The 15,026-nt window shown below is 38.7% G+C and overlaps 1 protein-coding gene across 5 annotated transcripts in view; it reads right to left on the bottom strand.

Moving 5' to 3' along the window:
• LOC101745804 (early endosome antigen 1) overlaps nt 1-15,026 on the bottom strand; it is a 60,642-nt gene that overhangs the window by 26,573 nt on the left and 19,043 nt on the right. For 4 of the 5 annotated variants that reach the window (XM_012697708.4, XM_038021133.2, XM_038021134.2 and 1 more), the window contains exons 2-7: nt 7,179-7,328; nt 5,644-5,740; nt 5,512-5,567; nt 4,466-4,720; nt 2,948-3,115; nt 1,393-1,539 (exon numbers count right to left, since the gene is read on the bottom strand). In XM_012697708.4, coding sequence (XP_012553162.1) covers nt 1,393-1,539; nt 2,948-3,115; nt 4,466-4,720; nt 5,512-5,567; nt 5,644-5,740; nt 7,179-7,328 — 873 coding nt within the window. The remainder of the gene's footprint in view (nt 1-1,392; nt 1,540-2,947; nt 3,116-4,465; nt 4,721-5,511; nt 5,568-5,643; nt 5,741-7,178; nt 7,329-15,026) is intronic. The other variant, XM_012697709.4, reaches the window with a different exon arrangement.

Genomic DNA, 15,026 nt, shown 5'->3' with positions numbered 1-15,026 from the left:
GCTACAATATCGATTCGATAAGTCATGTTGAATCAGCGAGATTAGGACAAGTGAAATCTTAGACGATGATTTGTTCTTTGTTTGTTTTTAGCTCATTTGGTTCGATAAGTTTTTTGCTCATTGAGGATAATAGTTTCTATTTGATACAATAATGCAATTTAGTGTAAAACTGCATTTTCTGTGCGCAACACGCCATCTTAATGCTTTTATGTGACTATTGCTGATATGTGATACGTCATTATTGACGCTGGAAGCTATATTGTATTTTAGTTCTTAACTAACGTAGTTTTTAGAGAACTTATTTGCTTAACATTGTTTGTAATTAGTTCCAAACAAAATTTAATTTCATGTGATATTTATTGAGATGAATCAGTCGGGATATTGATTGGCCTTTGAGGGTGCCATCGGAATTATTAAGAACATCTCTATTTGAATTTGAAACATTCAAAATTTAATCGAATTATGTTGGCTAAATTACTATTCGAAATTTCATTGAATATGATTATTTATATCGAAATAAAACTTGGGTAAAGTTGTATTGGGAAATATATTATATATTACAAAATAAATGCAGTGAGAAATAAGTAGATATATTACTTAAAAAAAAGCTACTGTTACATATATATACACAAAACAAATTTCAAGTCTTACGTTATCTTTACTAGTTCTAAAACAATTATATTTTTTTTTTCTTTCAAATGCATCGAAGATATTGAAATTGAAATCCGCATTGCTCATGCCTATTATGAAATTTTTGAGTATAAAAAGTATAAGCTTTTCGATTTTAACTATGTTGTTTTATTTGGTCCCCTGTTTTTTTTTATTGTTTATACAAGTGAATCGTTTTCGGAATCTATAGTCATTACCAATGTTAATGTCGCCACACCCACCTTAAGACATGAGTTCTATGTTTCAATTCTATGGTATAATGGCTGCTACGTGTGTTCCTACTTTACCTGATACAGCTGAAGTAATCCCATTTATATTTTTTGTTTCACAACAAAAAAAAAATCTTTATCATAAATCAGTTGGCTTTAAAAATATTAGTCTTTTATTAAATATTAGTCTAATATTAGTCTTTTGATGTTAGTATTATCAAAATCAGTCAACTACCTTTTGCACAGCTTACATTATTTCTGGTGGACACTGTAAGTATGGAACGACATGTTATATCCTCCTTCCCATCTCCCTTGCAAGAAAGCCCTAGGCTTCTCCGTCGGGCGGAATTCGTAACATCCATTTGACTTAATGTATGAAAGAGACGAATATACATCTAAGAGGTTCTATTAAAACAGAATGTCCGTCGCGAATGAGTTCAACAAATTTAGCACTATTCCTTGCTTACTCAAAGATTTCATAACGGTTTCAAGCAGCGCGATTCCTGTAACAAACCTTTCGTTGGAGCACGTTGATCTTTCGGTCCTTGATTTCGGAATGGTCTCTCAGTTCGGCCAGCTCATGAGCCGCGGCCAGAGTCGCGGCGGTTTTCTTCTCGACCATTCTACTCTTCTCATCCAGTCTTGCTTTCAATTCTTCCACCTAGCGAATACGATTTATGGATCGATAAGTTTCCCAAAATTTGGACATGATTTAATTTCGATTATTTCAATTTTGTATTCAGAATGCCAATTTTGCACAAAATTTCATCCCAAATATCCATCACACGTTCTCTTTTACCCAAAAAAATTATATTACAAGAAAAAATCCTGATACATTTAAATATTATCCGAATGTAAGTATCTTTGAACGATTTGATTAGCTTACTCCAACAGTGACCCATTGGATCGCAAGAAACAATGGTAGTAATGAAGTCTTTTGAAGAAATAAATACAATTTACAATTTTCTTCACGATGATGTTGAAGATGACTTTATTTGTACGCAGACTATCTCTACGTTCACATTTTCTCTACCCATTCGCTGATAGCTTGGGGCTATTCCAGATTCTCGGGGACGGGTAGATGAGCTCACGGGCTCAACCTGAGAGAATTTGCTAACACTAGCCCTAGCAAGAGTAGTGCTTCGCTGAATCTACCACCGGATCGGAAGTTCCGGGAAGAACGTTCACATATAACGCTGCAAACACGCGTATGCACAATTTTTCTTAACCCATAGACACAGCCCACTGAGTTTCTCGCCGGATCTTCTCAGTGGGTCGCGTTTCCGATCCGGTGGTAGATTCTGCGAAGCACTGCTCTTGCTGGGGTCAGTGTTAGCAACACTCCGGTTTGAGCCCCGTGAGCTCACCTACACGTCAAGGAGAAACTGAAATACCTCTCAAGGCTATCATCAGCATAGGTAGGGGAAAAAACAAAAAAAAAATTGTATTTTCGAGAATCTATCTTATTTATTATTCTTTATCGTGGCATAGTAGGTTTTTGATTTGGCTTATGCAATTCGCATCTGTTACTTTAACTAAACTGCTTGTTCATTTATTTTTAATAATTTCACCATTAAAATTTTATGTAGTTCCCTTATATATAGTTTTTCCAAGTAACGTTTTGTTAGATATTTTAAATTTCACAATAACGAACTCTCAAAACATGATGTGCCACAAAGAGAGGATTTAATATATTCCATTATCGACGGTTACAACAAATTTAAATTGATCCAGTGACTGGCGTCGTTGACAAAGTACTGACTCAGAGTAAAGGTTCTTCTGTGACAGGCTAACGCTAAACCTAAGAGCGCCCTTTCATCTGCTTCGTCAGCGCTTTGGTTTATTCCTAAGCTCGTTTATGGTGTATTTATGAGACTCTGTTACTGTCGCCACTCATTGGTTTCATGTATATACTCCATTAGAGCTAACAGACTTAATGAAAAATTATTAGGTACAGATTTGCTTAGAAAATAGAATGGCACCGACCCGTTAATAAATACATGAATAAATCGCATGTAAAATAAAGAACTTACGATCGATTTTTAAGGTTAACAATTTCGATTACTCACGTCTGTCTGAAGCATACTATAGTGCTCCTCTTTAGCACATAGCGATTCCTTGAGAACCGCAATGTGGCGCTGGTAATCCTGATGCTGTTCCTCCAGAGCCTTCATCTTCGCGGCCATCGCCAGGATCTCCTGGTCCCGTCTCTGTATCTCCAACCGGAATTCGTCCAGCTGCGTAATATTCCATCCGTCCCAAAGTCGATGTAAAAATTGAATAAAATCCAAACATGATTAGTAGAACGAAGATTTAAATCAAAAACCACCACGTTCCTCAAAAAACATTTATAGAAAAAAAAAAAAAAAACTATCTACTTAGGCAACAGTGATGGCGGAAATGATTCTGATGTAACCCAAAAACTACTCGATTATATTGAAATCGATAATACATTATCACACACACATATTAGTAGTTTTAATGTGTTTAGTAACGATATTTGAACCACGTAAGCTTGTGTTAATATTCTATAGTATATATTTAGATTACAACGAAATGTTTCCAGCACTATGATTGAACACACGACATATATATATAATATTAACAGTGCCGAGGAAGACATTCCGATAATAGCTAACGAGACTATCGTTAATATAAATTCGACATGCTAACATTTCAGTCCGATGTAAGCGTCGTCATATATAAAAAACAACCCATCGTCAATACACTAATGGACATTTTAGTTATATTAAATAATAGCTGGAAAACTTTCATCACTATGAACTAGTTAAATATTAGGTAGCTTCGTTGAGCAACAAGAAAGTTTCCCAGTATCGCACGCACTAACGTAGGATGATCCGATAGAACACATGTTGGAGAATGCACGGGCGCATACGTTGTGATACATTTATCTATCGTTACTGTGAGACAGACTGATGGGCGTGTGACTGCTAAATGGAGAGGTCGGGTCGTGATGAGATCTACTCTAGATGTAGATGACGTATGACGCGGCACCAAGCCGCCGCCGGTATGAGGTGATCAACACCGAAAGCAGCGACATGATCAATAAATCATAAAGCGATCATGGAAATCGTAATGCACTCGGCCAGTTCGGTATATGACCTCAAGCTGCGACAGTCTTTGTCAGTCTATCTTATATACTCAAGTTCCGCGTCTACCGCTCTCGATCTCACACGTTTCACCTATCGTACAGATTACATCTAATTCTAAAACGTTATCTCTCTCTCTTTCTTTCTCTCTAAAGCCCTAATTAACAAAAATAGTTCTTTGACATCTTTCAAATATATAATACGTCTCTAGATTTAATAAAAATATGTAGCTTTAACAACGAACAAGTTCACATAAAAATATAAGGATCCAACACAGTCGGCGACTTCGGCTAAGTTCGGACTTAAAGCGATAAATTGACACGGTAGAGGTCGATCGACGAGGCGGAGTCACAGAGTGGTGGCGCTAGAGTAGGGCGGCGCGCGGGGCGGGGGCCGCAGCGCCGGCCGCAGCCTCGCCGGCGGCGCGCTGGTGCGCCCGTCCTTCATCACCCGCACGTCGTTCAGCAGAAAACTTACTTGTCTCTTGAAGGGAGGGTCGGCCTTATCGTATAGCGAGGCGTGGGAGGAGGGCGGCGGCGGCGACACGAGCGCGGCCAGCTCGCTCTCGAGCAACGCGACCTGCCGCTCGAGGGTCGCGATGCGCGCTTCCTTGGTCTCGAGCACGGCGGTGAGCGTGGCGCCTGCGCTGCCCCCCGGCAGGCCCGCCGCGGCCAGCGCGCGCTCCAGCTGGGCCTGCAGCGCCCGCAGCGTGTCCGCCGTCGCCTTGAGCTCCTGCCAGCACGCGAGACGGTCAGCCGCCGCCGCCGCCCGCGGCTGTCTACGGTACGCGTCCCGCCGCGCCTCGCTGGGGCTGCGCGACCGCCACGAGAGCCCGCAGCCCCACAGCGAGGCGGCCACAAAACAATTTTGTTCTCTAAGCTATGAATGCTCGACATGATCTCCAATGATTTAATTAAATCGAGACAGACATCCTCTAAGTTTCGTGTGACGGGGACAAAATGAGCTGCTAAACATGCAATGTCGTGATTTATCGTGTTCGTGTCGATATTGTAAAACTTCCTTCGTGTACGGGCGGAATCTGAGAAATCGGTTCGATATGTGGATTGTTGTTGGAGCAGGGGTTGCGGTGGGAGTGGACGTCGTGTCGTGGCTGGTTGGAGCTGAGAAAGTAAACGGAGCGGTGCTCGGGATACAAGTGAAGATAGAAGAGGCGATAGTTCGCGACGGTGACAAGCGAGTGTAGGCGGTATTTAGAGTCCGTCACGGAACACGTGTCGCGACACTAAAAGACATCGGCTTAGGAAATGAATGAAAGTAAACTAAATACGGCTAACAGACACAGTGACGATGATGAAGGTATCACAAAATAAAACGCCCACGTTACAATGCTGAATATACATATCATACACACATACATAAATACGTATAGGGAAGCGATGACGTGCATTTTAATACGACTCCATTCAGAAGCTCATAAACATAGTGAAATTTCTAATGGAACATTTGAAAGCATTAGAAATTTTACTATGCGTACATGCGATAAAAAGCAAATCAATATTCACCTGCTTCTGGGCCATCGCCTGCATCTGTTGGAACATCTGACGTTCTTCCTCTTTACCTGAAATGTATACCAATTGTAATTACGTCGTTTGGGTTCGGGAATGAAGTTTGAAAAAAAAAACCAAAAAGCATACCCATGCCTTTGTTCTGGAGCATTTCGAGTAGTTTTTTGATGCTCTCGTCTCTGGCTTGCAGCGTTTGCTTCTGCGTTTCGATTCTCAGTTCCAATTCCTACAGAAAAGGAAACAGTTTTGACAGATCAATCGCTCCCTATATTAATGAACTTACCTAATGTATCCTAAACACCTACAGTCTTATGTTCTAGTGCACTTTTCAGACGTTCTTTGGCTCAAAATTACGCTCTGTATAGTATTATATTTAGAGGAAGAGGTAGACCTAAGAAAAAATGGTTGGATTGCGTGAAAGACGATAAGTGTAAGAGGGGAGTGAGCGAAGAAATTACTGGTGGTATTTTTGGTGGTAGGACCTCTTGTGAATCCGCGCGGGTAGGTACTAGTTTTTGAAGTTGTCGTAGCCTAAGGGATAAGACGTCTGGTGCACTCGTGTTGAGCGATGCACCGGTGTTCGAATCTCAGGCGGGTACCAATTTTTCTAATGAAATACGTACTCAACAAATGTTCACGATTGACTTCCACAGTGAAGGAATAACATCGTGCAATAAAAATCAAACCCGCAAAAATTATAATTTGCATAATTACAAGTGGTAGGACCTCTTGCGAGTCCGCACGGGTAGGTACCACCGCCCCGCCTATTTCTGCCGTGAAGCAGTGATGCGTTTCGGTTTAAAAGGTGGGGCAGCCGTTGTAACTATACTGAGACCTTAGAACTTATGTCTCAAGGTCGGTGGCGCACTTAAGTTATAGATGTCTATGGGCTCCAGTAACCACTTCACACCAGGTGGGATGTGAGCTCGTCCACCCATCTAAGCAATAAAAAAAAACAATGACGGAACCACCGATAAGAAGAAGATTGTATAATGGCATTCTTCTATCCGTAAGACAGGAATGCAAGTCTCATTCGGAATAGTTATAGACCGGACAGTTGTAGCAATTTGAAATTGTAGCGGTATATATAATGGAATTTAAAAAAAACATGAATCACACTATGGAAATTCTCATGATAGGATTGCATTAACGGCATTCCCACGATGCCTTATTTTTAATACTCTTTTATTAGCTTCAGACGTATGTATGTTAGTATGTAACGGAATCTTTGAACATGATTTTGAACCCCTTCAAAACGTCGGATTAACTCGAAATTTGGTATACTTATTAAGGACCGATGACAATTCAATTTAAAAAAAATAATTCAAAACATTGAAATTCAACAAAAAAAATAAAAAATTAATAATAGTTTAATAAAACTAACAAAATACGCTTTTATAGAAAATCCAACTAAAAAATAGAAAATAAATTTGAATTAAAAATAGTGTAAGAAAAAATTATTTTATTGTAAAAAAAGCGTGGGGTGCTTTTCAGGATATTATCAAAATAATCTTTCTAATTATATCTGTTCATAAAATATTTATAACTACTGATACCAAATTAATTTTCTATTTTTCAGTTGGATTTTCTATAAAAGCGTATTTTGTTAGTTTTTTTAAACTATTATTTATTTTTTATAATTGTAACTGCTATAGCTAGCTTACTTTAATAGTGTCTCTTAATATCGCTATCTCCCTCTGCAGGTGTTCGTTCTCAGCGTACAGTGCCTCCAGCTGTTGTTGGAGTTCAGGAGCTGGCTGCCTTATCCTCATCCTCAGCTCTTCTTCCAGTTGACGTACCAGCATCGCTTGTTTCTGTAATAGAACAATCATTGAGCCGAGGACCGGTGAAGGGGTAAATGTGCTACTCGTTTGCCCTTGGATTTTTTTTTTTTTTTTATTGCTAGATGTGTGGACGAGCTCACAGCCCACCTGGTGTTAAGTGGTTACTGGAGCCGATAGACATTTACGACGTAAATGCGCCACCCACCTTAAGATATAAGTTCTAAGGTCTCAAGTATAGTTAGAATGGCTGCCCCACCCTTCAAACCGAAACGCATTACTGCTTCACGGCAGGGTGGTGGTACCCACCCGCGCGGACTCACAAGAGGTCCTACCACCAGTAATTACGCAAATTATAATTTTGCGGGTTTAATTTTTATTACACTGTGTTATTCCTTCACCGTGGAAGTCAATCGTGAACATTTGTCGAGTACGTATTTCATTAGAAAAATTAGTACCCGCCTGAGATTCGAACACCAGTGCATCGCTCGATACGAATGCACCGGACGTCTTATCCTTTAGGCCACGACGACTTCAACTTGATCTTGACTGACTTGATCTGACTTGATCAAGTCTTGCCACGTGGATAGTGTGAGCCAGTTCGAAACGTGGATTGGTCAATAAAATTGGTGTAGAATTATATCACCCTTTTTACTATGCGATTATGGGACTCTGTAGAGATTTGCCGGTTTTCAATTTTCACTAATATTTTTATCGAAGGTTGAAAGGCTTATTTGGTTAAAGCGACATTTCGCAATTGTTTACAAGACAGCCATTTAATGTTTAAAATTTGTAAAAAATAAACCATAACTAAAAGACTTTTTCAGCTATCTAAATGGAGTAAGCTTTATTATTAAAAAAAATGAACTGTCGATGCTAATACCAAATAAAACACACCTTTAATTACAAAGATAAATGTCGCGTATTAAGCGTAATGTCGCATAAACCAAATACCATTTCATCTATTGTTATGATCGCCAACTGGTATGTACTGATGGTACCCCAACGCGGGTAGTCACCATTCAGCCGCAAAGCAATACGTTCCAGCTCGAAAGCTGCGACAGCGGTTGTAAAACTGTTCATACTGGTAGTAAGACCTCAGGTGAGTCCGCGCGATTAGGTACCACCACCCTATTTATTTCTGCCGTAAAGCAGTAATGCGTTTCGGTTTGAAGGGTGGGACGGTCGTTGTAACTGTACTGAGACCTTAGAACTTGTATCTCAAGGTGGGTGGCGCATTTACGTTGTGGATGTCTATGGGCTCCGGTAACCACCTAACACCAGGTGGGCTGTGAGCTCGTCCACCCATCTAAGCAATAAAAAAAAAAAACAGATTCTGATGCGATGTTGACGGCATCTATGTTATGAGGTACAGCACGGGCTCTGCCAACCGTTTCGCAAATGATGGGTCGTGAACTTAGACTTGGGAAATAAAGAAATATTGACACTTCGAGCTTCGTCTTAAGTTACTATTGTATTACGACATATGTACATGGCCTTATCTAGTATGCGCTGAACAAGAAGAGCTTTTTATTATTTCCTACCTATTCTGATAGCCTTGAAAGGCTATTTCAGCTTCACCCTAACGTGTGTAGGTGAGCTCACGGGGCTCAAACCGGAGTGATGCTAGCACTGACCCTAGCAAGAGCAGTGCTTGGCAGAATCTACCACCGGATCGGAAACGCGACCCACCGAAAAGATCCGGCGAGAAACTCAGTGTGCTGTATCTGCTGTGCTATGGGTTAATTTACTCGTCGAGCTCGTCGGGCTCGTCGGGCTCGACGAGAACGATGTCCGGTGCTTGAGGTACCTAAAAGCACCATTAGTGGATCGGGAAAATCCGAAATGACGTGCTTTGGGCCACGTCGACTGTTTACCATTCGGTCCGCGGGATCGGGAATGATCATCCATACATTCTGTTCCTACGTATATAAATAATACTGTACAGATTAAATACGTGCATTTGTAATCCACCAAGGGCCCTCACTAATCTGGATCCACAATAAAACGAAGGACAAACGGGTTATAAACTAAAGATAAAATATGGTCTGTATCATTCGATTTCGTGTATAAATTCTTTGGGCTGTAACAAATTTTTACGAGACAACGCTATCGATATAAAACTCGTGACACTCTCTATCTTTCACGCAATAGGGTTGCTACGTAAAAGTAGTATGTTGTATTCGGTATAACTTAAATATCTAAATCAATGTTTAGATAAAATGTGAAAATCGATTTTGTTTTTTTTTTGTTTGTTCGCGATTTTGTTAAAGAGCGTGTACGGGTAATCGCGCACTTTATATTATATTCGGATGTATTTTATATCGAAGTAATTCATTTTTCAGTCATTATTTCATTTGTATCATATGAACATCAATCATTTACTATAAGCTTATCAATAAACCATTGGACTTGTTATCACTATCACATCAGATGTTTGTCTGGACAATCCGTACAGAGCGTACCTACATAATAATATATACATCATCATCATCATCATCTCAGCCTGTCTACTGTCCACTGCTGAACATAGGCCTCTCCAACTGATGCCCAGTGCGTCCGGTCCGTTGCCATCTGCATAATATGTACATGCTGTGGAATTTTTATATATATTTTTTGTAGATGAATAATTCTTAAATAAGTGATAAGAATACATTTAAGCTAAATAAGGACTTTAGATTCGGGATTCAAGAAATAATTAATTTGCTTTTGTTTTTATAAACGAAATTTAATAATGTTATTTATTTGAATAACGGGCATAAGGGCTAGTTCTATTTACATAGCACATACTGCCAAGGTGGATTTTATTACAGGATATTTTACCTAAATCACTAAGTACGTAAATACGTATTTCCGTAGCAAAATTTGAGGCTTCGCGCTGATTTAAGCATCAGCAATTACTTTATAGATACAAATATCCAACAAAAAATAATACGGTTTTTAAAATCATAAAAAAAATTAAAACCTACTCTTTGACAGCCCTACTAAAGCTAAGGTCTTTTTAGTATTCGACTTTCGTACGCGAGTCGGATTTCATTCGTCCACATACCCTCATCTCTGTATGTGTTATTTATCATGCGATGCTTGTACTGAAAGTGACGCCAAAAGAAGAAACTTAAAAATCCCTGTGGCACGTTGCAATGGATACACGGAGATATAGTAGTAGGGTAAATTAAGTAGGGTTGTCGTAAAACTCGTGCCAAATCCCTCTGCTGCATGATAAAAGGAGATGCAGCGTCAATCTCGCGTAATCTCGGTTAAGGGCAACAAGAGAAAGAATTTATGTACTATTTACATGGACCATGTATGGTATTTTTTCTCCTTCCTAAGCTGATAGCCTTGAGAGGCTATGTTAGCGTAACCTAACTAGTACCTGACGACGTTGCTAACACTAGCCCTAGCAAGACCAGTGGAAAGATCCGGCGAGAAACTCAGTGGGCTGTGTCTGTGGGTTAAGTTACTCGCCGAGCCTTCGTCGCTAGCGATGGGTTCGAGGACAATTATGACCGGATGTGTGGTATCATTGGTTTCTGTCACTGTATAATGGCGTTAATGATGTGGTATGGGGAAACAGTAGTAGATTCCAGCTTCGATTGCTGCTGGCTGGAAACAAAAGTAATTGACAATAGTACTGGCTGTTAATAAGACTTCAGGTGAGGTGACGTAGACGTCATATCAAGTGGAGCTGCGTTTTGTCGTGTGTAAGTACATACTTGTACAAGTTCGCTACACCCTCGTAAAAACTTCTTTATTCATTACGTCATCAATGACAACAATAGTACCCGATCAACACCCGTGTGCTTAGTGCGAGTTTTATAACGTTCTCGATAGCGTAAAAGTTAACTTGAATTTGTATGCAGTTGGAACAGCGCCCCTAGCGGCAAACTTACGCAAACGTTCCAACTCCATACAAATTTGAATTAACGTTTACGCTATCGAGAACGTTAAAAAACTCACACTAAGCACACTGAACGCGCCGCATCGTTTCCACACGGAAAGGCACGTCCGTTGTTGCTACAATAGCATAAATATTTGTGTAGGACTAGAATGTAGCTAATAACAGGTCGGGCGGCTGTATGGGAATCCGTTTGGTCGTCAGCACCGGGCTTCGGGGTGTTTGTGTGTGCTAAAGCGGTAGCGGAAGCGTTTATAGATTTATTATTTTGGTATTTTTGTGTTTGGTCTCACGAGTACCTTGTTGAAGTGATAGCTTTTTATAGGAGGGTAAACAATTTCGTTACGTAACGCATAACGGCGCCAGTCTATCTAGCTTCTCTTTCTCTCACGCATACGGCAGCGGTACTGAGCACGTATGTAACTCCTAACTATTTATACGTACTAGTGGTCCCCCGGTAGTCGAAAATCGACTATAATTAATTGAAATTATAACTTTGTACACTATTATGATTCTATTGTCAAAGGTATACTTCTTTAATCATAGATTTGGCTAAGATTACACTTCAGACAAATATTAATAAAGACAAACAATATTTATTCTATTCTCAATTTGACCACAGATTATAAACAATAAGTGTCAAATACATGGTAGTGTGTGTAATGTTTTCCTTTATTGATTTAATGTATTTTTTATGCATAATTAAAATAAAATAACATTCTGCACTCCTTCTCAATCTCTATACTACTACTATTACACTATACTATTACTATTACAATTTTCTATACATTGTCATATTAATATACATAGAATTTATACTTAATTACTTATTTTTTTATTTTTACTTATTATACTTTTTTTTTTATTTTTTTTTTATACTTATTACTATAATTTATATACTTATATATACTTTAATTTATACTTATTACTATACCCTAAGCTTTTTTCAAGTTAAACAATTTCAACATTAAATACTTCAACTTAGATTAGTTTCAGTTATCACTTCTGTCAGTCGTCCCAAAACGCACAAATATTTGTCATAGATAAGCAAGCAACAAAGCACTCAACAAAAATGTTTACGGGCGTCGGCCACTAGATGGCTTCACTTCGATTAGTTTCTCATTGCTCGTGTAGATGGCAGTAACATTAACTATACTATATTTTATTTTTGATGAAGGATTTTGTAAATTTCTGGAAACCACAATGTTATAAAATTTAATAAATTCGTCTTTATCAAATAAAGACTTGCATTATTTATTATTTTTGTTATTTTCTGTGTTTAGTTATACAATAATCAAATGCTTTAACTTTAACAACATATAAGTTTAGGGGCATCCGCTACAAGATGTCGCTAGTTTCTATACAAAAAAAAATTGTCTTAAAGTACCGCAGTTTCAGGGCCCTGTTCATTGTAACGATAGTCATATATTTGGCAGATGGCTGAATCTCCCTAACGACATTTTAATGATAAGCTTGCATATTATTATATATAAGTTCCGAAAAACATTCGGACCGTCAGTCTATTGAGCAATTTCATCCGCTCGAAGAAAGATCTTCCCTTTGTTAATCCTCCTAAATTATGTTAAGTGTGTTTAAGTCCAGTTGATAGTTTATTTTTAGATGGGTGGACGAGCTCACAGCCCACCTGGTGTTAAGTGGTTACTGGAGCCCATAAACATCTACAACGTAAATGCGTCGCACACTTGAGATATAAGTTCTAAGGTCTCAAGTATAGTTACAACGGCTGCCTCACTCTTCGAACCGAAACGCATTACTGCTTCACGGCAGAAATAGGCAGGGTGGTGGTACCTACCCGCGCGGACTCACAAGAGATCCTACCACCAGTCTCATTTAAGTCTCGTTTAATTTTAATTTTTTGTATGAAATTTTAAGGAATTCATTAAAATCGGACATTTTTTAGAGTATATCTAAGTCTATAGTGCATTTTATGAAAAAAGAAAAATGATTGATTCACAACGATATTTATACTCATCATGTAATGTTATAATATTATATTACCGTCAATTTTCGCGAGTTCTAGACATAAAAACGAAAAACTTGAAAAATATTCGAAACGTCAAACAAATAAAAAGGCGCGAAATTAAATCGTAAAAGTAGCATTAATTATTTATTTTAGATTTTCGTTTCGCCTTTCGATTCACACTAAGGCCGCAGTTCGCACGACCCTTCCGAGTTTCCGTCGGCCCATTTTCCCCCATAATTCGAACGCAATCGATAATTTCAAGGCTCACACACTCGTTTTGTTATAAAACATTAACGGGCTCATGTTACGACATCTAGTTCGGAATGTTAATTAAGAAAAAAAAAACATCACACTCTTCTCAAATATGTTCCTCTGAAACTTAAGTGTGCCTAAGTACAGTCGATACGACTTCATTACGGATCCTCCCGATCCATTAACGGTGCTTTTAGGCACCTCAAGCACCGGTCACCGTCCTCGCCGAACCCGTCGCTTGCGACGAAGGGCTCGACGAGTAAAGTAACCCATAGACACAGTCCACTGAGTTTCTCGCCGGATCTTCTCAGTGGGTCGCGTTTCTGCGAAGCACTGCTCTTGCTAGGGCCAGTGTTAGCAACGTTGTCAAGTCACTAACGCATTTTTTCAGTGGCCTGATTATAACCAAAAACGTAATCTCTATTTGGTTTCGATTTTTTCTCAAGTTACAAACCAAGAACTTCAACTATTAAAGGGCAGTGAAAATAGCTCTCATAGTTTATTCTAACTCAATCGCCATAAATCAAATACCTAGAAGTATGGTATTACGAAAATGAAAATTAAATGAAGCGAAACCTTTTCACGTTCCATAAAAACGAGAAAATCTTTATAGAGCAACGTGAATTGAATTGTTACGATTTTTTATTTATTGATTTATTGATTCACAAAACAAATCACAATCATTACAGTTATTAGCTAAATCGTACAAGTAGTACCTAGATCTAATCTGGATTGCAATCTAAGTAGCATGTGCACTCAGCAAAACCATATTAACGTGCATAGCTTTGGCTATTAAAAACACAATTGAAATTACAAATATTGATAACTAGCCATTATTAAATATGATATCCTTCACACGTTTGACAAATCCCCCGAGTCTAGGTTCAAAGATATCAAGATATCAATTTTATTTCGGTGTTTTAGAGATTAAGCCTTTGACCCCGCGTTTATTGACCTCCGAATTTGTCCGAGATAGGCTACGAGCCAATAAAAACTATAATTAGATTTGCAAATTAATATATTGTTCTTTGATAAAAGAGTATTTTATCATATTCAATTTACTTTCAAAAAACGTTTCTCTGTATACTTATTGACAATTATAGCATTTTTCTTTTCATCGCTTCCTCGATTAGGTGGTTATTGACACTATCTTTTTTTTATTGCTTAAATCTGTGGACGAGCTCACAGCCCACCTGGTGTTAAGTGGATACTGGAGCTCATAGACATCTACAACGTAAATGCGTCACCCACCTTGAGATATAAGTCCTAAGGTCTCAGTATAGTTACAACGGATGTCCCGCGCTTCAAACCGAAACGCATTACTGCCTCACGGCAGGCAGGGTGGTGGTACTTTCCCCACAAGAGGTCCTACCACCAGGACCTAAGCTTTAAATAACCTATATCCGGATTCAATTAATTACGGGTCTAGGTTTATTTAATCTTATCTTAGAACCCCGAGACTCGTAACACAAGAGAAAAAATCTCGATTTGAAGCATTCAATGAGGAACGCGCATAATTATTATACAATCATCTTAAAATCACTATTGTCTTACAACTTAAACCGTACATACAGTACATAACCTAACGTGACTATTTGCT

Source organism: Bombyx mori, chromosome 28 (assembly GCF_030269925.1).
Source record: "Bombyx mori chromosome 28, ASM3026992v2".
Taxonomy (NCBI): Eukaryota; Metazoa; Arthropoda; class Insecta; order Lepidoptera; family Bombycidae; genus Bombyx; species Bombyx mori.
The sequence above is the reverse complement of the archived record's forward strand: the minus strand, read 5'-3'. Positions and strand labels throughout refer to the sequence as shown.